Source organism: Pungitius pungitius, chromosome 4 (assembly GCF_949316345.1).
Source record: "Pungitius pungitius chromosome 4, fPunPun2.1, whole genome shotgun sequence".
Lineage (NCBI taxonomy): Eukaryota > Metazoa > Chordata > Actinopteri > Perciformes > Gasterosteidae > Pungitius > Pungitius pungitius.
Genome location: NC_084903.1, coordinates 2364882 through 2389022, shown reverse-complemented (window position 1 = coordinate 2389022; position 24141 = coordinate 2364882). Strand labels below are relative to the sequence as shown.

At 46.1% G+C, this 24141-nt stretch overlaps 1 protein-coding gene across 2 annotated transcripts in view; it reads right to left on the bottom strand.

The window, feature by feature from the left end:
• Window positions 1-1771: 1771 nt before the first annotated feature.
• Window positions 1772-24141, bottom strand: part of adamts18 (ADAM metallopeptidase with thrombospondin type 1 motif, 18) — a 42722-nt gene continuing 20352 nt past the window's right edge. For both annotated transcript variants that reach the window (XM_037455323.2, XM_062561665.1), the window contains 12 exons: window positions 20718-20890; window positions 19687-19817; window positions 18940-19063; window positions 18603-18847; window positions 13476-13596; window positions 12841-12967; window positions 8628-8832; window positions 6601-6801; window positions 5446-5516; window positions 5131-5296; window positions 3693-3894; window positions 1772-3034 (listed from right to left, as the gene is read on the bottom strand). In XM_037455323.2, the coding sequence (XP_037311220.2) occupies window positions 2919-3034; window positions 3693-3894; window positions 5131-5296; window positions 5446-5516; window positions 6601-6801; window positions 8628-8832; window positions 12841-12967; window positions 13476-13596; window positions 18603-18847; window positions 18940-19063; window positions 19687-19817; window positions 20718-20890 (1882 nt within the window). In that variant the 3' untranslated portion in view covers window positions 1772-2918. The remainder of the gene's footprint in view (window positions 3035-3692; window positions 3895-5130; window positions 5297-5445; window positions 5517-6600; window positions 6802-8627; window positions 8833-12840; window positions 12968-13475; window positions 13597-18602; window positions 18848-18939; window positions 19064-19686; window positions 19818-20717; window positions 20891-24141) is intronic.

The window sequence follows — 24141 nt, the reverse complement described above, 5'->3', positions numbered from 1 at the left end:
GGAAACAGGAGAGAGACGCCCGCATCGATCAGACGGCGGAGGGGAGGTATTAAGAGAGACGGGCCTATTTGGGAGTTGACAGAGCAGGGCTTCTACTTCAGCCCAACGTGTGCTATGTGCGGTCTTTCTACACACAGAGAGAATTGTGCACTTATTTTGCTTCAGACAAGCTTCTCTTGTGTCAATGTGCTTTTCTTCGTGAAAAAAGAGGAGATACGGAGACGAGACAAAGAGGCGCTTTCGGGTTTCAGCCAAGCGCCAACGTCAGCATGCTAACATGCTTATGGCGTGCCTACAATGTGTCAATCAATCATTAGAGCTTTGTGTGTGCGTTTAGCCCTGGTACAGCCGGAAGGTTGAGGTGTTCTGAAGGGGACGTGAACATCTGTCCTACATATTTAAAGACAGGTTCCACTAAAAAAAAAATGTGAAGGAGTTTTCCCAGAGGCGATTTCACTGTGTATCAACAGTTCTGAAGATTTCTCCATCACGGTGATGGAAAGAACCATCCCACAGACTAGACTAGATGTAGATTATGAGAAAATATGTCACTATGAACCAACATGGACAGGGGAGATTCAGTCCCAGCTGGAAATAAAAGCAGGGTGGAAAAATAACTCAGCAGTAAAATTGCTCCCCCACTGAGAGGGAGACATCATAAGCTGGGTTGTGGGACATCCATATGTATTGTAAAAACACACACACACACACACACACACACTATCAAACCATAAATTCAACCAATTAACACATGCATGCTCGCAGTAAAGCATACCAAATATGCAAACATTGCACGCCCAAATTGCACGAGCACGCCTTAACCCCCACAAACTCGAAGCGCAGTGAGTACACACCTTCACTGACAGCCTGGCACTCAGAGAACACGACGCACTCGCGCATTGCGAGCCCAGGCGACACGTGCGTGGGCCCGGCTCGTAGCGTCTGGCTCACAGCGCGGCGGGTAAACAGCGTGCCGCCGAGGCGACGCGGGGCCCCCCGTGCAGGCGGCTTGATTAAAGAGCAATCGCTGCCCCCGCGGTGAAAGAAAGGGTGGCGTAATCACCTTAAGACAACACGGTTTGGGAGCGTAAGTCTCTAAACGCTTCGACTTGTGAAAGTTTTTTTTCGAGGGGTGGCAAAAAGTTGTGGGATGCCTGCAGTTGCCAAAGAGGCCAATAATAGTGCAAGTGGATTCCTACTGAGTGGAAGGCAAAAGGGGGCCTGATATTCACTGTGCTGACAGGGGGGAGTCACTTTAAGGACTTGAGATTTGATAGTTTCAAATCATTTCATGTTTCCTTCTCACTATGCCATTTAAAGCTGCTCTATGAATATTTTATATCACACAAAAGGGTATGTTTGTAGCATTTCTTTAAGCTCATTACAGTTGTTGTAAAACCCGCATAAATACTTTGATTAATCCTCACCTTCTCCGATCGGTCACAGCCGGTAGTTGTTTTCCCTGAATATTTGTAGTATTATTTTTGACAATTAGGAAACATCTTGGCAGATTGGGTGCAATAGTTTGAACTACGGCGGTTTCTTGCTGGGACTGGGAAAATGCAGAATAAAACCTTACTACGGTGGCCAGATGGTGTGAAAGGGTTATTTTAAAAACAAAGCAATATTTTTCAAAATGTATTAATTATTATTAATAAAAAACAAAAAACCTTGAACAGTTTCTATTTGTGTTACTTATTTTTATGTTCTTGGAAAAAAATATGACACGTGGTTAGCATTAGGCAGCCAACTGGCTAGGCTAGGGTTGGCGATTTAATAATAAGTATAAAGTAGGTGTTCAGTTTTCATTTCACGCATGGCAACTGCAGAGGTCTCCATGGTTTTCGTTACTATGGAAGGCACGTCTACTACGTCACTTACGTCACCAAAACGATGAATACGATGTATTTCAATAACACATAATAATACTGTTATCAGCCTCAAAGTGCAGGAGTCAAACATAGCCACAAACTGTGACTGTGGCGTCACTTATCGGAAGTTCTCAAACCCGAAAGCACAGCCACACGAGAGGTGCTTTTTGATCAGACTTGTGTGCAGAGCACACCTACGATGTTCTCCCTGAACAAAAGCTCAAACCTCGCGCTATGTCGACTGTACCCCCTGCACCCTGCAATCATCCCCTTCTCTCCCTCTTCACCCTACTCTCCTCTGCTCTGCTCTAGACTGGCGGACAATGCAGCACATTATCCCTTCCTCCCACATCGTAGAGAGAGAGAATGCAGGAAAGAAAAGAGACAGGTGGATGATCGAGTTGTATTACCATAACTGTACGCTCTCAACGCGACTGGACATGTTTTAGGTACAGCGTGAATGTGGATAGAAAGCACAGGAGGAAAATGATTCCAGCTTGTTCCAGAACTGATTCAGCAGCATACACACAACAAGCGGAGGGTGGGTGAAGTGTAGGAGGCATCTGACCACTCATTATCAATGCCTTATATAAAAAAAAGGGGGTTTCAAAGGTAAGTGGCACAATCCTCAGGTGTATAACCAAACATAGAAATGACATGTCACAGATCCACTGTACATCTGACACAATGTAAAGTCATATATTACGAACCACAATAACTTAAAAGAAGGCATATGAAACCAGACGCCTTTTAAGAATACAACATGTAAGTAACGTGAAACACTAGTGTCCTTTCCTGTTTCCTGATGGCTTGTAGCTTTAGAGGTTTTAAAATGACAACATATATATATTACACCAACAATTCTTTCCAGTTACAACGTGATTGATGGAATGATGACTTTTGCGCTTTGGCAGATGAACATCAGCGGGTTCCAAATCCATCAGTCAAGTAGTCCAGGAGGAAAACACACTGACGCGCACAGTTGTGCGTGCTGTGAGCAAAATATGCACCAAGCGGCTTCTGTGGCGTCGTTATTCCACCGAGGCCTCAGAGCCTCTTGCTGGAGCATGACTTGCAGCACTGCTGTCCATAGAACTTGTGGTTACAAACGCCGTGCTGGGGGACCAAGTGACACCAGCTGAAATGGTCCACGCAGGGTTCCTCTGCAGAGAAAACCACAAAAAAAAAAAAAAAAGAATGATGCTAATGTGTAAAAGCAGTGCAACGTGTGCTGCTCATCTCTACTTCCTCACAGCAGAAGTCCTGTGAGGTGATGCAATGCCAACGTGCAGATTGTTCACCATGTAAATCTTAGTTTAGCCAGTTGTAAAATATCCCTATAGATGACAAAATAGGTTTATGGCTGACAGTGATGGGAACAAATGAACTACTGTATCCTTGGAGAATTCCCTGTTAAATGTGCTGTTGGTACAGTAGTAGCTCGCTCCGTGGGGACGTGGCTTTGTACCCGGAGGGGGGGGGGGGGGGGGGGGGCGATTCAAGTCCCTGCACGGAACAAGTGTGGAATGTGGAATGGTGGCTGGAAAGGTGCCAGTTCTCCCCCCCCCCCATGGGCCCTGCGAAGGTGCCCTTAGCATCTCAAAAAGTGCTCTCGAGCTGCGCACTGCATCCTAATATATCAGAATGGGTCAAAAGCAACTTGATGGGGTGAAAATGTGTGATTCATGTGCAGCCGCTGCATGAGCTGCCCGTCATTGGATCAGAGGGAGAGCAGAAACCCCAAATAAACATGGACACAACTCCCACACACGATGGTCACGGTTATGTAAGGAAATGAAACTGGGTGAATCTCATCCTCACCTTTACCGTCCGGTGTTGGTCCAGCAGCTGTGACCCGCCCGGGGCGCTGCGCCGTCGCTGGGGGGGCAGCGGGGCAGAAGTGCGTGTTGCACGCCCTGGAAGCGACGGGCCTCTGGTGGGGCAGGCAGCCGGCTGTGGGGCGACCTTGCCGGAGACACTGGATGGACCGGGCCTGGACTCCTCCGCCACAGGACACCGAGCACTGCGAGGGGAGGGGAAGGGTATGAACAGGAGCGAGGCATGGAACGTCCCAGCGCACCGAGAAAGATGCCGAAGAGGCAAAGAACAGATGAAGAAAACAAACATCCCATCCAGCATGTACTCACCCTCCAGCGAGCTGTCAGCAGAAATCTTCTCTGGTGGAAACATACCGGGATCACAAGCTCGAGATCAAGTAGAATACCACGCGTCTGCTATGAGACTTTGCATAATAGATGATGTAACGCATAGCCCCGGATAACCTGCCCCAACAGACTCATAGTATCAGCAGGGGATTAGGATTGCACCAGAGGTTCATTCCACGCACGGAAACTGTGTTCTGCAAACTTCCTACGCTGCACAGCTTGTTTTGGGGAAAAGCGATATTGGAGCACCCATGGTCATATTGTGTATTGACGGATTGTCTTTCGGGCCGAGGCGCTATCTTCTCATCTCCTTGATCACTTCAGGGCCTCGCGGTTAAAGAGATCTGGCGAAACCAAAAATCAATGACGAAAGGATGGAAAATGAATTTGAATCTGACAAAGGGCTTTTCATTAGTTTAGTTTAGCAACTTTTAAAAAATGCTGATCCCGTACCCACTTTTTAAAACACTTTAATTCTTCAGTCACATTGCAATCACACTTTTATGTTTTCTTTCATAAGCCTTGTACTAGTTGTCGTTTGTAAGGCTACTGTCCTGCCAACCGGGCAATTTCTTTTCTTTTACTACCATGAAAGGGCTCAAAAGAAGGTCTAGTGATAATAGAGGGTATCTCTATGTCTAGAGCCCAGTGTTTAACACTTCTTCCTGTGGAGGGAACCAAAATGCTTGACAGGCCTGCCTTGTGATTCTGATTGCTGAGCTGTGATTGGACGGCAGTACGTGAAGGGGTTTGAGCAAACGGTCGATTGCAGCTCCTGTGGATGAAAGCCACTGCAGTTTTAATCCAGTTAAGAGTGAGAGTTACTGCATCGCCCCTGAGATGGTGGTTTGACCAACCGTAACTGAATATAGCCACACAGATACTATCTGTTTTTCTACTTCAAGTCCCTGTCCAGGTCAGGATTGAAGTTTCATCACGGATATGATGGCCAAATCCTGTTTGAGCATCCGGTCATGCGCTACTTTCTACCCACAAACAGCGCTTCCCGATGGCAAGACCGCCAGCTGGAAGGCGTTCTGCACTAAACGGCCTCTCAGGAGACGGGTTAGGATCAAAGGCCCGAGCAGATGTACCTGTTGCCAGGGAGAGGGGTACCAGCCCAGGGTCACAGCACCGGAGCTGGTTCTGCCGGGGACGGACCGAGGCAGCTCTGGGCACGGACCTCTGTTGCAGCCCTGCTGGAGATCCACCAGAGGCTTAGCTATATTCCTGCACCTCCGGACGGGGAAGTCCACGTACCTGTGCGGGAGAGGACAGTGTGTCGGCTCAAAGCGAATCCTCCCTCAGAGCTTTACAATTTTGAAAAGATTCCGACTCGGGGGAGAGCACAGAGGTCACACCGTGGGGGTCTGTTAAGACTGTCTGAGTGTGCAGTTGGAGGCGCCTACCCTCCCTGTGAGTCCCTCTCCCCGCAGCGAAGCTCCCTCTTCTGGATGCCCGAGCCACAAGACCTGGAGCACTGAAACAAGAGCGCAGGCGGGAGGGGCCCTTTTACCGAGTGAACTCTCTGATCGTGCAGTGGGGAGGGTTCCCATGGCAGCAAGAAACCACAATGTGCCCTGTCGTTGTAGCAATGGATCCAAAAGACTGTGTTTACGGAGCGGTCCGTAGTCCGTACATGTGTCAGAGAGTGTAAATGCATCAGTTTCCCCTTGCTGCAACTCGTATGCAGAACTTTAACATTGCATTTTCGGCAGCATGAAATAACATAAATGACATAAACAACACTTCCATGTTGTTTGGATTAGTTCTGGAGAAAGCCGGCATACCGTGGAAATGAATAGTGAGTCGTGGGTGGAGTATAGCGTCCGACAACATAACATTATCACGTAAGTAAACTGGCTGCAGAGTGAAGATGTGAATATGATGCTGACATTTCAGCAGACTGGGACATTTCTTTTCATTACATCTTTCTTTTATCCCATGGTGGCATCAATGTGAACCCAAATTAGCATTTGTTGTAGCAGGATTTTGCATTGTCCAAAACTAGAAGAAATATACCCACATAATAGGTTAAAAGAAGAAAAAAGATTTCATTTGAACATTTTTGCCAGCTAATTACTGTATTAATCAATTGGAGTCGCATGAATTGGAGACTTGTTTTGGAATTAGCTCCTTTGACCTGTGACTTTGCTTCATCTTGCATTGGACACAGCAGAAGAGCTTGAAAGTGATAACCACCTTGACTCCACAATTTATTCTGTGTAAAACACCCAATCAAGTTCTTCCTTTTCTTTACTCTACAACACGTTCAGTGAAGGTATGTGATGATAATTCACTCCAGATGTCACGACATTGATTTGAACTCTGATCCACTATGGATGCCGGCCTTCCCCTTTGTATGATTATGAATGTTTTTGAGAAACAAAAGCTAGTAGGAAGCTTTTATTTTCTCAATTCTGGACAAATAGGCAGGCAACACCACATAGGAACAATGTGCTACGTAAAACGGATTCTTATACCATACATGTCTGTGTGTTTGTTTAGTTTCTTCTCAGAATTACTCAAGTGAAGATGTCAATCACAAGTCTCCTTTCTCCTACCTCCCCCCAAGCCGTGGTGACCCACTGCAGCCTTTCGTTCTTTGGGCAGCGCCGCAGGACGCAGGTCTCCTGGGTTTTGGGCCTGTGGTGCTGTCTGCACATGCTGTCGGGCACCACCACCGCCGCCGCCTTGGCCCCGGGGTCAGTGCTGCGGCAGAACGCGCTGCGCTTCCTCAGCCCGCGGCCACACGTCTTGGAGCACTGCGAATGGACACGAGGAGGTCAGGAAAGCCGAGAGCACAGAACGTGCGCATGCTAAAAGAGAGCAGCGATCCGACGTGCAAAAGGGAACCCAGAATGCACCAAACTTTATTATTATTGGGATTATTGCTTTAACCTTCAGCTTTCCCCCCGCATTCAGCAGAGGTCAAATCCTTTGGCGCTGTTAATGCTTTCGAAAAATCACCACATTACGGTCTAACATTAAATAAAATACGCCAACAACAGAAGAGTGTGACCCTGAGCCGTCAAAGCGTCCACCAAAAGGCAGCTGTAAGTGAAAAAAGCCCGCGGTGGACGGCGGTGTCAAAGCGCTCTGCGGGGACTGAAAGCCACAGCTGTCGGGGGGAGGGGGGGGCAGTTAATGAGACGGCGTCACACGAATCGATGAGACAAAGGACTCGTACACGTCTGTGCGTGCGGATTGACGTGCGCATAACAAGCGTCCCATTGGTCCCTTTGTCACTGTCCCTGGAAAAACTCCGATTGATGTTTTCACAGGCCTCTGTGCGACCGGCGACTGAACCCGGACCGGTGAGACCAAAGAGTCCAGACTCTCTTCCCCCCCCCAGCTGTGTCACACCAGCCAATCGTCCGCAGATTGGCGCATGATGAGCTAACAGAAGCCCGGTCCACCGCCAGAAGATTAAAAAGCATAATCACAGCTGTTTGTTGATTCAAAGTCTTTGGTTTACTACCTTCAGACTACTTTGTGATTCAAACGTTGAAATAAGATAATCAATAATTGAGCATAAAGGCCGAAGAGTCCTACACCTGGCTCACTTGAACTTCATTGTTCGTCCCGTGTCCACCAGGGGGCAGCAGAGGGCTTGTTCCAGCATCAGCGTAAACCTCTGACGGCTCGCATAGGAAAAGTGTGTTCATGTGTTCGTACTTTCCTTCCTGCCAATGTCTCAACGTGCACCTTTTGTTTGAACCTGTTGGTGGACGATGAACACTTTTGGCCACATTTTGACAGCTGGCACGCGTAACCTAGCAACATTAACAGGTCGTGCTGAAGTCAGCGCTTCACTCTGCTTTTCTGTTTTAACAGCAAGTACAGAGGTAACTATTGGAGTGTTTTTACATATCACACCACAGGGTTAAATAAAGAATCAAGAAATGATGAATTATTCATCTCGCGGGTCAGAGTAATCTGCCTGGCTTTCCTATAAATAAAGACTTAAAACATCCAATCTGTTTAATTTACAATAATTATTATAAACTCATAATAAAGCATACCGTTATGCGACAGTAGATTAAAGATGAGGGTTAAAGATAGAAGCCAGCTCCCTGGAGGCAGACAGTCATTTCTGTCCCACAGAATGTATGCATTTGCACCTTTAAGTCTACTAACACACACACACACACACACACCACCCCCCCCCCCCCCCGAGGGAGAGAGACTGTCAGATGCCTCTCTATTCCTCTGACTCAAGCAGTCAGTAACAGAAAGCAGCTTTTAAGTCACCGGGCCCCGGGGCCTGAGGCCCAGTAAGCATGTGCATTACAACAAACTCTCCTTGCTAGAGTGTGTTATGTGGGGGACATGGAGTTTCACTGGTTAGTCATGCTCGCAGCATGTCTTTATTCATGTTTGGCGCTAAATGTTTCTGTGACCATGCTCATGAGGGCATTTTTATCATCTTGATTTAGCATGTTAGCATTCTAACATTTGCTAATAGCAACAACAAAAAAGACTCGGGCTGATTGTCCGACGTTTTGGAGCCACGTGGCGCATGAACTTAACAAACTAAAAACATGACATTCGAAACCGTCGCGTAGTAAAGATGAAGTCACAAACCCACCTGTGACCAGGAGCCCGTGCTCCACTCGGGCGGGCAGGCCTGGGTGTGGCACGGCTGGACCTGGGCCGGAGAGATGACGGGGCACAGCGAGTGGACCGCCACCTCCTCCCTCTGGTAGGTCACCTTCCTCAGGCAGCGCAGCGCCCTGGTCTGCTGACCTCCACCACACGAGCGGCTGCAGGGGCCCCAGTCTCCGGTCGCCCAGCTGTGGCGGGACACCCAGAAGGGGGGGGAGAACGTTGGAGTTGGATGGAGCGTATGCCGCATGCGTACATCAATGAGCTCCTAATCAGCACAGTCAACCACATGCTCTGAATCACTTTATTCTGGGCCCAAACCCACACACACAGTGAAGACCATTTCACCCAAAGTTAACAGTGAGCATCATGCCACACCACTCACAATACAGATCACACATGATCTTTGGTAGTTTGAGGACTTATATATCGGTACCCATCCACCTCTTCCCATTCTAAAACTAAACACCACGACCATATTGTATATACAACTCTCCAAAACAGCTTGGCCTGTAACATACAATAAGTGTATCTCTCCTTCCTCTCTTCCCTCATTCATTCTTCAGCCTCTTCTCCCCTGCCATCATTTTATTTCCCATCTCCTCTCTTTTTGTCCAGATTTTTTTTTTTTTTGCCTCTCCTGCCCTCTCTCCTCTCTTTGAAGGCCCACTGCTGCTTCTAAAATAGCTTCCTTCTTGGCAATTGGGGCCGAAAGGGGGAGATTACAGCAAATGAGAGGCCTGACAACCGCAGGCAGAGAGGAGGAAGATGGAGAGATGGGCAGATGGCTCAGTCCAGTCCTGAGACGGCAATGCCGCCGCAGAGACCATCCCTCCTCGCCGCCGACCTGCTCCGGGGGGGGGAAGAAAAATGCTTTCATTCTCTGTCAAGTGCCGCAGACGGATGAAGCAGCGGAACCAAAACTGCAATTTGGAAACGGCAGGGATGGGAAGCGTTGGGCGCCGAAAGCATCGGTTAGGGATTTTTGGGGGCTGTTTGCTTATTTTTCCTCCTCCGTCATGCCTGGCGTGTATATATATATAACGATATGTCATTTGGGAAAGAAATGGCTCAAGTGGCTGCGAACCACCACTGGCCAGGCTGTAATTTGTATCACTGAAATGTTGCAACATTTTCGAGGTAGAAGAGTGCTGTACTATCAGGAGGTTCTTACAAGAACACATGTGTGTGGCTGCACATCGGTTACCACCACCACAAAATGAACGTTCATTTTAAACCTAATATTGAGTTTGGGTAAAGTTTTTCCGATAGAGAAAGATTTCTAATGAAGATGTCTTCTTGTGAACCCAGGTCGGTACATATTTACATATATATATTACATATATGCACATATTTATGTGCTTTTTCTGTCTGCCTTTGCTTGTATAAACGTTCTTTCCATCTCGGTCTCTGATATTTCCTTTTTAACGGTATTTTGCTCCAGATTTAGCATTCTCCGATAGGGGCTGACACTTGAATTCCTTTCCAATGTTGGCATTCGGGGATGTTTCTGGACCACTTGGATCCTTGAATGCAATATATATCTCACATTTCATTAAATTTCTTTTTAAGTTGTCAATCAAAATTTAAATTGAATTTAACATGGCTGCAAAAAACATAAAGAATGCTGGCATTCATTTAGTTTTCAATCAATTTTCCACTCATTTATTCTAATCCAGGACTACCATCACATGTTATAGAATAAAGTTATTATTTTGAATGCAATTGAATTTTTCAAAATGGTACTGGTAAAAAAAACTCTTCTTCACAGGTACACTATGTCTCTCTTTGGTCTGTGTGATGCACTATCCCACCCTGTGCAAAAAGGAAGAGCAAAACAACTTAAGGCAGAAGACTCAGACCAGCAGAGGGAGGTAAGTCAGATGGAGATGGGGACGGGCTGTGCCTTTTGAGGGGAGAAAAAAAAAAGTACTTTGAAGTAATTCTATGAAATACGATCATATCTCTCCCAAAATGGCCCTGCTGTGCAGGAAGATTGAAATGGCTACTTCAAATTTTCCTTGCAACCCTCTTTTTTGCCCAGAAAACTAGGAGCTACACCACCGCCAAAAATGCCAGTTTTGTGAGACGGGCTAACAGCAGCCTGAGTAGTGAAGGTTTAAAGCACCGGGGGGTAGATGGGAGTGAAGGGGGGAGGTTTGACTGCCTCTGCATGGCCACACTGGCCGGGGCCCCCGTGGGAATCCTGCCGTCTCTGGACAATAAAACATGGACGGGCCTGTCAGCACCCGGGCTCCACGCTGCAGAGATAAGCGCGCACTTTTACATTCCCGCTCCTGTCGGCCACACAAACGACGCGCACACACACAGAGCGCACATGCATCTCACGTGATTGTCAATTCGTCTTTGAATGGTTGCCTGTACATCCTGGAGCTCCTAATGCAGTCATTAAAGCTTTCATGCTGCTCATTCAGCTTCACTTTCTTCCTGTGCAGAGCCCATCAATTGGCCCATACGCCCACCCAGCTGAGAAATGGAATTTGCTACTGTAGGATCCACGGGTGTCCAGCGCCCGCTTTCTTTTCCTTGAATGGACACACATGCTGGTGTTTATTCATCCGGACTATTCCGTTTTCTTTATTTCAAACAAAAAACGGGGGGCGGGAGGAGTTCCGAGCACACGTAACGTAGCTGCTTAATACCTTTCGCCAAGATAAGAGATACGGCGTGCCCGGGATTAAGGGGGCAGGAAATGCCCTCTCGGGTGGTGGGAAACATAGTGAGAAACAGAGGCTGCATGCTGGAGGCGTAACCGATAGCAGTCTGGCTTGTTCGACCTCTGACACTGGAGAGAGTTCAGTTCGGACCTGTTGTGGCAGGGCTAATGGAGGCCGAAAAGATGAAAAGGCTGTGGTTTGCACCTGAAGTCCATATTTCAGCGACATGCAGAACACGTGTGTATGTGTGTGTATTCTCTTTGTGAACCCAAGACACTGTTGTGTAAATCAGGATAGCTCTGGTTCCCTGAGCCGAAGGCCTACTTTTGGAGAGAGGCCATTCATTTAGTGCTGCTTCAACTAGTTACTCCACTGCGCTTTAGCCTGGTTTTCTTCTTTGCTGGCTGCACCGGTCCCCGAATGCACAGTCTCCTTTAAAAATGCATGCCATTAAGCACAATGTCTAGACAAGAGTTGAGATAAAACATGAGCATGGTTTTCGCTACAGAGGAAGTCAAGGCGCTCTGGGATGAGAACATGTTCGGAGGAATGATGCTCACTGAAACCAACAATCAATCTGAATCGGCTGAGATGTGTCCATGTCTCGCTTTCTTGTCTCTCTTTCTTATTGACAAGTGTCCGTTACAGACGTTACAGAAACATGACAAAAAAACATTTCGTTTGACCGGAATGAGATTCCTCTGACTGGGCCGTAACCAGCATTTGGAAATACCAAATCCTCAGACAGAAATCCACCCACCTACGATATGTTTAAATAGCAACAAACCAAACTCTGTAAAGCTCAAAGTATTTAAAAAAGATACAGCGAGCCTGGTCAGCTAAGTATAGTTTCTTCCACAAACTAAAGACGCGCCTCTTCAGATAATACCTTGAATAAAAACACAAACATATTGTAGCACTTAAATTGTAATGGCTCTTGGATCTATAGCAAGTTGTAAATCATCTTATTTGATGAAATGGCACTTTCTTGTTCTTCTGAGTTTGTAACATTGTGGTTCACTTTGGATAAAAGGATCAGGTAATTGAATGTAAAAAGTAGGCACCACAGTGCTTTGAGCTACATACATACAATGTCAGCATGCTAACAGGCCAATAACATCATAGATTTTCGTGTTAGCATGCTAACGGTGGCTAGTTGCTTGACACAGATGGAGAAAACACTGCACTGGAATAGGTTAAGAGAGGTACAAAGGGAAAGCTTTATATGCGTTTTCTCACGTAGGCAAATGCAAAAAACTCCAAAAAACTGTGGCCAGAGAAGGGAGGATGAGGATGAGGGGAGGAGAACACAGGCTGAGCAAAAGTGGTGGCTTGCCACAGCGAATGGTCCACAAGCAACCTCAAGCTGCTCCACCACTGTGTGTGTGTCTGTAATAAAAACAGCGCCTAAGGTTCCACTTGTCAACACAAAGACCCATGCCACATATCCCACAGCCAACTGAACATGAGGCAATGCCCGGACCCACACACACACACACACACATTCGCAGCACTCACTATGCGGGGCAGGGCTGCGTGTTGCAGAGATGGGAGCCCAGTGTCGGCCTGGTGTGAGGAATACACATGGTGGAGTTCACCTGTACCTTCTGGTCCTCAAGACAGATAGCCTTGGTGGAGATACGACCTGATGAAGGAACATGGTGAAAAAGAGTTTGTATAGTTGTCATTATGTATATACTCACCCAGCCATCCGCTGTCAGTTGTTAAGGCTTTTTAATTAGCCTTAACACATCTAAAACTGGATCACAGAAACCCAACATACACAAACATGGATCTATAAAATCAGAGATCACCTTTTTTATTCGTATTGCTCACCCAGCTTCTTTGCTATTACAAAAATGCAGGCCGGTTATTTCTAGCTGAGAATGGTATTATCTGTAGTTAGCGGGTTCAGAGTATTATGCTCCCTGGCTTGAAGTGAAATGCCGTTTAAAATAAAAAATCATCCCTATGCTTCAGCTTGGGGAGATTTATACCCAGAGCTTTACTGGCCTGCTGTGCCCACATACAAAGCTGTAATGTAGGGGAACTAGCGTTCTAAGTGAGTGATGTGAACAACTATACACATGCAGAGTTCTCTTTTAGTTTCGTCCTTCAAAAACACGTGCACTTCCAAAGAAGCGCCGTCTCACCTCCGGCACACGGAGCGGAGCAGTCCGAGCGCACCACGCCCCAGCTGTAGGCGGGTTTCCTTTCCGTGCGAGGCAGGGTGTACTCCCACACAACACCCAGATTCTTCCCCTGCAGAAGGATCTGTCGGGTAGAAGCACGGTACATCAGAAGTACATTAATAGAGTAGGTCTTTTTACCCATGAAGCATCTGGGAAAGAAAACTGGACATGGTCATCGATCTATCTTTGGCAAGGGACACATCCATTCCTGGTTATGGAGACTTTGAAGCATTTTGATTTTTAATTATTTATATTTACCTATATATATATATATATAGAAAATCTTACTGTTATTTTGAGTGCGGAGTGATATGGAACGCTACTGTACATTATTGTTCAATAATGCACACCCCATGACTCACTCTCAACCAATCAGTACCCCGGATTTCATCTACCCGTATTATAAATAAGAGAAAGTTTCAGCTTTAAAATACAGGAGGGGGGATCAAGTAACCATTCAGGATCATTCAACAAGGCCCAACCAACAACAAGGTATTTTATTAATGTAGAAATGTTTGAGTAACCTTCTTGGAACTTTCAGTCCACTAACCTGCCCAGAAAGATGAATGCATCAACAATGGATTTAAATCAGAATGACTTTTAGTTCTGGCCTGCATCGTGTTACAGGCATATTGAATTCATTCTTAAATAATTCAGCAGCAGCAGATATAAAAGTAATTTTTGTAAAATGTGGGCGCAGCAGCTAAGATCATTTAACGTTAAACAGTAAACACATCCTTTACGCGCTGGTGATTCTGAGTTACCTTTTTCCTTTCAGGAGATTTATTTGGACATTGCACTCAAACTCGAGTCCAACAGAAGAACAAGAGCAGACGTAGCCATTAGAGGACAAGCATCAGGCTACCATTAGAGTAGACATAAGAGATTCACTGCCATGGTGGAGAACGGAGTTTCAGAAAACTGCATTGGATTGGTGTTTAGTGCAGTTATGTTTATTCCAAAGCCCACCTTAATTTAGTTTGGGTGGGTTGGGTATTAATCCTTTGTTTGTTTGGCAAATGTCTATTCTATCCATCTGTCAACAGCCATTCCAAGGCCTTGATATTTAATCAAGACGGCTTGCATGCTGAAACACGCAGCGCGTGATATTCTGAATTGATGAGAGCATTTGATGTGATCCGCGGACAGACACGGATACAAAACTCTCCACTAGCTTTTAATTCATAACCACAATTACATCTGATTTGTAGTTCAGTTAAGTAGCTTTTCACCCACCATTAGCAGCACACTTAGAGGCATTTAAAGCTCTTTGATTGGATATTATTGGCCACGGTGCATCTTGGAAGTTCTATATAACATGTTGTCACGGTTTGGGCCTCCTTCCTCCTTTATTCCTGCCTTGTCCTGTGATTGTCTGCCGTGTTTGATTGTTTCCTCCTGTGTCCAATCACCTGCACCTCCCTTGTGTATTTAAGCCCTGGTGTGCCTGGTGTCCCGTATGCCGGTCCTCGGTGCACGGCCTCGGTTCGATTAAAGAGCACTTGTCGTTTTGAAACCCTGCGTATGAGTCCTCCCTTCCGGTTCCAGCCCCAGCCTTATGTGACACGTGTGTGTGTGTGTTGCCACATTCCTAAGTGCGTCTGGTTGTACAGACACGAGGCGAATGTGGCCTCGTGGAGAGCAGGGTCGTCTTTCATTTAGGGGAGCGGTTTGATCCCTGGCTCAGCAAATATACCTATTCATATAAATATGCATTGTGTGTATGAAACTAAATTGTGGTGGATTAACATGATTAGAAGCACAAGTTAAAAGAACACTAAATACATAAGATATTGTCACATTTGCTACAGTAACTACCCCAGTAAATGCGTATTAAGTAAAAACAGAAGGCTATATCCATGGTTTGGAAATGGAATGGAAATGGAATGGAAAATGGAAAAGAAAGTGCAGATAAAGCTGCAGGCTTTGTGCATCTATGAATGGTCTGTATAATCCACACATTCACAGAGCTAATGTATATTTCATTCATCAAAATACAACACCTAATTGCACAAGGCGATTGTAGCGCCCAGATGAAATAACTACTTCGGGGAACTGCTTAAAGCTGGCAAACTGTTTGATTTGCAAATATTGGAGTACTATTGGCAATGCTGCAATATTGCTTCTATAAAAAAGTGTCTTTTTCAATCCCATCTAAGACAATGAAAAGGACATTCATGGGTTGAATCTTGTTTTGCCCACAAGAGCTCCTCTTCTTTCGCAGTACTATTTAGTGAAACAAAACTTCAGACAGGCAGGGTGGAATTAAAGTGAATGAGTTGTATTTGTAAAATACAAAATACATTTTTAAATACTTTCATTACAGAAAGTATGTTCAAAAAGTCCCCTAAACACCTGGAATACTTTGATTTATGGAAATATATTATGTATTGAAAGCAAGAAATACTAAAAAGTGTGCCTTCCAGGTCCACCATGCGTGATTGACAGACCTGACTACATCAGACCACTCATCAGCTCAGATGATGATGAATCATAATGGGTCACCAGACACAACGGCGTGGCGTGAGGTCGCCCTCGCCAAACCACAAGATGGACCAATAACAATGCTTCTCTGTATCCTCCGAGACCTCGGGCCACATGTTCCTCCACCTCATGTTACCTTCAACACCCCCCGCCCCCCACCAGCTGAGCACTCACACCTCAAACAAAGCTGAGCAAGAGTCTGTGGGTGATTGATGAAGGTCGAAAAAGACTCGCTTTCCTTCGTTTGGCTGTTTCCATTTGCAGATAAAGTCCCTTGCTGTAACGTTAACTCACTCACAGCCAAAGAGTTCAATTGCAGAATTCTTAATCTTTTAATCTCTCTCTCCATCCTTCTCACCCTATTTCTTCGTTTTGTAATCACACGACATACTTATGGAGATTGTGCTCGTGTCATCTGCAGATCCGCAGCAGATGTTTGACTGGGACACGTGGACAAGCAGGGGGACTTGGCCGTGTATCCTCATCCTCTGGGTAATTTTTGGTTCTATCTCTTGAAGCAAACCAATAGTTTCGCAGGATTATCTAAACCCGCTTACTTTTGGAACCTATACTGATTGTGCTCAAACATGTTCATATATTAAAATAGGTATTAATTCCCCATGTTATCCATCTTTGCTTATGGTATTAAGCTGCTACTACTAAACCTGAGATTCTGTTTATCCCAAAATCCATCTATGCTGAGATACATCTCAGCATAAGTGAAACATCAGTCATTTTCTGGGACATCCATATAACAGCAGTGAATATTGTGATCACTGTGTTACCGCGTGTTTCCCCCGGTTTGTTTATTTTGTCACGTGTTTGTGGGCTGTCATTTTCCGTAGACTCCGCCCTCTGCTGCCTTGTCGCTCACCTGCCCCCTGATTGTTTGCCCGATTTGTTTCCCCTGTGTCTCGTTAGGTTTCCCTCCTATATATATATATATAGGCGTGTCCTTATGATGTCCCCTGTCGAATTGTCATCTAGCCTGTGAAGGGTCTATGCCTGAACCTGCATGTTAGAATCCCTGACTTAAAGATTTTCTGTTTTCTTAACCCTCTGTATTTTTGCTCGTTTTGGATTTTTTGTATTTTGAGAAGGAAGAATAAATTTGTTTGTTGCAACCTGCGTCTGCGATGGAGTCACTACGTTGAGAAGGCCTAACACGTGCGGACGTTTCCGTTCATAGAGCCGCACGCCAATTGCAGTTTTGCAAAGTTTCTGAGAGTTTATCAAAAATGTACCCTTTGTAAATGCCATCTAGATTGTTGTTACCAGAGAATTTGTCTCCCAGGACACAACAGTTGGCCGTTTCGATGGCAACTACAGCAGCGGCCCACATAAAGAAGTCTCTTTACTAAAACTGCTAGAATAAAGAGACGTTTCCTGATGGTCAAACTGGTGACCATTCAGCACTTTGGACGTTTCCCGCTGGTATCGCTCCTGCGTTCACAGGCCCAGACGAGCTTCCATCCGACTGCGCCTTACGAACTAAAGCCCACATGTCGACTCTTCAACTGGTTTCCCACTTGTGTTTCCACACCTCGGGGTTCACAGTGCAACAGAAAATAAATGCTTTTTCTCTGACAAAGCGCCGTAAGAAGGACATCCCACACCTCCCACCAGCCATCTCTTAAGCCCTACAGCCATAAGGGTAATGACTCAGCCACTTGTGGAGTATGTGTGGGTTTGGGCCCCCCCCCTCAAAGCTCCGGTTTCTGACATAACACTGCTAACAACAGTGCGGTGACCATAAATCACACGCGCATAGCATGCAGAACGTCTCACTCATGTCGTACTTTTCATCCCGTCCTCTAACGGGGCGGTTGACTCCGGGATTTTACTCGCTCTATTAGCCACGAATCGCGTGGCTGCAACGGCGCGCTGTTGAGATCGGCGGGCATGGGGGCTCATCATCGCACCAAGGAACTGCACTGCGTCCAAAAAAGGGGCCCGGCGGCTGAGTCAGACTCGTATACTGGCGTCCCGCATTTGAAGCTGAAGGGATTGCTTCAACTAAATTACACCCTTTTGTGTTCATGCAGATTAGAGACATCTCTGCAATAACTGCTCGAACCCCAATACAATGAAAATAAAGTGCTCGGATGGACTGCAAAGTGGATTTTAAAAGCAGTGTGATTGCAGTTAATGGACAGGCAAAGATTTAGGAGGATATTGTTGAGAATTCTGTCTTAAATTCATTTTGACGGTTTATTCTGGATGAAAAGACTGTTTAAAAACTTTTCTTGTCCTTTTCTTCCTTCCACTTTTTAGCCCTTAGAGTCCTTCTGTCACCCACAAAGAGGACAGGCAGCTTGAACCCCCGCCCCTCCAATTTATCTGATTAAAGCGTTCCACTCCACCCACCCATCCCCAGATCATCCCTGACGTAACCAATCACCGAACACAATTAGCAATCGGACAGAGGCACCACAGACCTCCCCAAACCCCATTTTTTTTTCATCTAAGCCTATTCATATCCAGACGTATAAAAAAAAAAACACAAACAGGGACGCGGCAGCTGCGAGGGACCCTGTCACTGTCAATTGCTCCAGACGGACATCACCCGGCGGCGGCGGGGGGGGGGGGGGGGGGGCGGCTTACTTCAAACACCAGCGTCTCATTAGTAGGGCCGGCAGCATAGAGGCTCTCCGGCTTGTTGAAAGAGCGCTGGTAGTCAAACACGGTCCCGCCAAAGTGGAACTTCCCCGGCCAGTCCACGGTCCAGTCCCCGGTCAGGTAGTACTTCCTCTTCAGGGAGCGGGCAGCCAGGTAGCTGGGGGAGACCTCCATTTCATGGACACGAATACTTCGTGCCCCCGCCGGGACTGAGACCATGGAGTAGTACTCTGGAGAGGAGAGGAGAGGGGGGGGGGGATAAGAACAAATGACTTCTCTTATGGTTTCACCATACAAACACCACAGACTACGAGCGGCTCACCGTTGGCCCTGTGCTGGAGGGTGTATTGGCCCTTGAAGAACTTGCACGTGGAGTTGTCTCCCTTACAGGCTCCGCAGGCATCCAGGGAGGCCTTGGAGCCCAGTACCTGGTCACAGCCCACGGCCTGCACACACAAGAACACAAAAATACCCAACGTGGAGGAGAGGTTATGAACTTAATTGGGTTAACGATCATTTTCTACTAGTACTGCACCTGACGTCTGGTTGATGAAGACAATATAGATGATACAGAATTACCATACACATTGTGTGCAGAGAAAAGATGAAAATGCAATACATTTGAGTTGTTTTGTTCAGACAAAATACGGAAATAACTTGAGGGATATTTTCTCCTTACACTTTATTAGCCAGGTATTAAAAAAAAAAGCTGCTTACTCACATTTCACCGAAGTGAACATTGGTGAAATAAACATCGTTATAAGAAGTAATACGTCATTTTGGCAAGAATTACTTCTAAACGGAAATCAACATGACTGCTTTGTTTCTAATAAACCATGTATGTATTTAATTGTTATTGGTTTTGGTTTAAAAAAAAGGCCAGTTAGGAAAGTGCTGTTTAACACAAGCCTGAAGTTTTTTTTTTTTTTTAATCAAACACTGATATCAGAACCGTCCTCGTTATCAGCTGATACCCGAAGCCCAGGTAACGGTGTTGGTAGGAAAGCTGACAGAGTGGGAAAGGGAAGGTTTCAGTGAGCAGCACAGTGGATCCACCCGCACACTGTACCTCACACACTCCATCGATGCAGATGTCTCCTCGGTGCTCCGAGCAGGAGGTGCCGTCTTTCACCTTGCCGGACATGGCGAAGAAAAAGTCGTAGTCTTCTGCAATGCAGTACAGCTTACAGATGTCTTCGTCTGCACAGAAACACAACAGACAAACTGAAAAGGTCACCATGAGGAAGAAGTGCAACTTCTCTGTAAAAGTAAAAGTTTGACTTTTTCATATATTCTTCTATGACTTGGTAAACGTTGAGAGTTGCTACTGTGCTGCAACCTTTTACCCGCGCACTGTGCACGAGTCCTAATAAAGATGAATTGGAAAAGACGGGAACTGAATATGAATGCACCCAAGGGTATTCATCTGCCGCTGCAGTTTTTATTATGTGGTTCAAATTAGCTATCCCAGACAAGTCTCTACAGCAGTCTTTGATTTAAATAAATGACGGTGAAGGTGACTTGGCCCAAGGTCCCAGAAGGCTGTTCGGAATATGTTCCTCTCTACATCACCTCCCATTCATCAAGAGCTTAACCAGGGATGGGACGACGGCCAAGACCACTGCTCTCTCTCTCGCTCTGTGTAACAAAGCTGGCCCGTAGGCCTCCTTTTTAAATCTATCCCCACTGTGTCAGAGGGTGCAGGTGGCTACACGCCTCCCCTGCACGTTACACAGTGATAGTTTCCTCCAGCTTTTTGGCCCCAATCATTGCCGCAGTAAACAGAGGTCGGCATTACAGAAACACTTCATAAAAAAAGACTTAAGTCCTCACAGAGTGGAACAGGGTTTGGGGAATTAAGAGAAGATAATCTGAAATTCTCTTCTCAGGTTTTTTCTGAACAATAAGGTTTCTTTTACATGATGTGCTAAGATCACATCATGGTGTGTTCATAATCCATTATGATACAGTGTCTTTTTACAATAGAGGAAAAACGATTACACAAAAAGATCTCTGGAAGAAGAAAGAACAAAATGGGCAAATGATGCAATGAACCACAAGACAGAAAAGACTGGGTCTTACATAAACTGATCACCTTACCGTCCACTTTGGTGTAGGGCTTCCACTTGTAGTACCAGCCCCTGAAGGGCTTGCTGTTGTACTCGGCGCACTGCTGGGCCCGAAAGCCCACGGACTTCAGAGGGCACGGCCGAGTGTTACACAGCTGGTTGAGGCGGCTGGAGCCCGAACAAAATTTCCCGTTGTTCTGTGGCCTGCGTGATACACAAGAAGAACATGTTTACACTAATGTATCAAGAAGTGAATGGCAGATCATTACAGCGGTGGCGAAAAGTTCCCTAATGCTGTGCTTCTGTGCAGGGAACCATACCCACAATGCACATGGGTGATGAACGTATCTTTACTAATTACAATACATACTTCATATGAATCTAGTTTCCAGATGCGGGCGTTTGCTTGACGGTACCTCGGGCACACGTTGACCACTATGTTGCACATTTAAAGTACCAGTCAAAAGTTTCCAACGCCATTCCTCATCCTCATCCTCACCCTCATCCCGACCGCTTCTAGAGCGCCTGACACAGCTCTTGCTTTGAGGCGTTCAGGGATTGGATGACTTACCAAGGGACCCAGTCATATGCCTTACTCCCAGGCCCGCCTCCACGAAACCGCTTTGTTCCTCTTACAGTCTGTGGTTTGATCTGCTTGGTCAAAGCCTTCCCAAGTAGACTAGTAAGAGTAGTGTGATACCCCCGTACTTAGCACACACTCTCTGGTCCCCCTTTTTGGAAGAGGAACCACCAGACCGGCCTGCCACTGCTTAGTTGCCGTCCCAGACCTCCACAGAATGTTGAAGAGGCGTCATCCATTGCCTTCAGCATCTCTGGATGGATCTCATCTAGAAGCACATTGGAGTCGCTTGTCCAAACTTTGGACTGGTACTGTACTTATTAAAAAGTACAAAAGTACAAAACTTAAAGTTTCTAAGAAAACTTAAAAGAGCATCTTGAAGGCGCAAAGGGACACCTTTAAATCTCAATCATTGTGACTGTCTTTCTGAGCATAATAACAAGCCAAAATAGGGACATTTAAGTTCAAGAGTTTCTCTGTTACATTTCCTTTCATCCATGACAAATATGCTTCCTCAAATGACTACAATGATTCCAGATCATTCCTCAATGTATTTCAGTACATGGTTTACGCATAATGTTGGTTTCATGACCAGTTTGTACGACATATTGGATGTTTCCACACCATTCCAAATTACTGCTTCTTAATAAGAATGTATAGAAAAGAAAACATGTAATGGAGCTTTAATGTGTATATAAAAGTGATGAAAGCATTCACCACAAGTAGAGCCTGGACATCTAGGGTACATAAGGATGCCGTGTCTGACTTCTCAGGCTTTTTGGACTCAAGCTGAGCATTCCAACACAACAACCTGCTGGGAAAATTGAGTTTAGCTATTTAGCAAAGTGGCCGGGGACTGGGGCACCATGCTGATCAAACATGTCCAATAAAAACAATTTAGTAAGTGGCGCAGTGTAATGAACCACTTGGAAAAGGAACAAAAAAAATCATTACACGGTTAACACCAGCAGGAGACTGCTCTATTTATTTTAGATTCCTTGCACCAATGCAACAGTGTTAAACACGTCTGAATGAAACGAATGTCAGCAACAATCAGAAGCCAAACTGCATGTTGTTTCACTATATTTTTATTTAACTCAGACCGTTCATCCCCTTCACTCGGACCTGGACTCAATCAAACAGCTTCCTCGCTGCCAAGAGGGATGGAGCTCATCAAGGTGTGTGTGTGTGTGTGTGTGTGTGTAAATGTGCTCGGTGCCAATCTCGTTTCCTTTGGTGAGAGGGGGATTTGGCCCAGGTTTGTGTAAAGGCTTGATCATATTAAGACGTAGCTGCAGACAAATTCCCCCCACATGCTAATGTGCTTACGGCAGGCCAGTGGGGGACTACACTGTATACTGCATCAGCCAAGGACTTCTGATCAGAGCCCAGCGTGGATCAAGGACCATTTACTGGAGAAAGTTAAATACAATTTCTTGATTATGGACGTGCCTCCCCTGAGCTTCAAAACCCTCCTGTTTTCTTGACCTCTTTTCTTCTTTGTCTTTCTCTGCTCTCCATTGTCATTTTAAGCGCTAATCTACTTCCATCAACACAGAAACCAGATATGTCAAATTTTGTTCCAGTCACTCCGGCTCTAAATCTAAATCGCAGCTCTGTTGCAGCACTCGGAGCTCTTAAGGATGCTTAAAATGCCCAGGAAGGGCGGTAAATCTGCCCGGCGACAGAAGCTGAGACTATAAGGTCCGAGGTCACCGTCCCCCCTCCCCGCCTCTCGCATAACTTCCTAAATAGATCCTTATTCCCGCTGCTCTGCCACGGTGCCGAGCTAATCTCTTTTACAAGTCTCGAAGGTACAGCTACACCAACAATCGCCCCCCCCCCCCCCCCCCCCCTCCGCCTCATCAAACACCCCGGCTCGCTTCAAATGTAGTGTGCAACAGAATGTCCTTCCAACAAAACCAGGTCAAGATGGTGAACCTAATCTCCTGGGCTTGTTGGTGAGGATTAGGTTTGACTGTGTTTGATCTGGCAGGTGGTCTACAGGGAGGAGAAGGGATGGAAAGGGCAAGAAGACTCATTTTCTGTTCGGGAGCAACTGGTAGATGCTTGGGCTTCAACTACGCGCCTCCACTGTGGCGTCGGGTGGTAGCGCCCACAGTGGGCAGACAGTTCAACTTGGGGTTGAAGATTCGGCCTAATCCTTCTTGTTCTGCCCAGATGAAGTGCCCTGCAAAAATTAATCGCAGAGATTACCACAGAGAAACACTCTGAGAAGTGACTCAGGGGGTACGCGAGTGTCTTCAGGGTGGAGGAGTGGGCTGAGGATGGTGAAGAGATGCCATGAAACATACCCCAAACCATGTTGCTGTCTTCACATGAGATGCCTTTAGGATGCGACAGCTAGTTGACCCACTGTATGTTTTGGAAAATGGTATCATGACTTAGCATTGTTGGACTTAATATTTAGCCCTCCCCATCTTTCCATCCCCTCTCTGTCCCACTGACCCCGAAAATCTCCGTTTGGCAGCACCAACCCGTTTGGAAGCAGCTGCTGCTACAAAGCACTCTCACACGGGAATTATGAATGAATGTGACAGCTAACCTGGTTTAAAGGACTCTTTGGCCCTTTTTGGTCTGCCAGTTCAGGTAGAGTGTATCGTGTGAGGGCCGGTCTGCCTCTGAAAAAACCTTTTGGTCTTTGATCCCTCATGAGGATTAAGAGACAAGTCAACTGTGACGGAGGGAATACCTTCATCAGTGTCTAAGTAAGCAGCGCTGGAACGCAGTGAAAAACGGTTTTGACATTGGAAATAGCTGAAAAACTGAAAAGAGTTGAAGTGGCAGTCAATGTACAACCAGTAAGAGAATATAAAATAATGAGTTTAAATGGAAGTGATGAAATAAGCTTAAC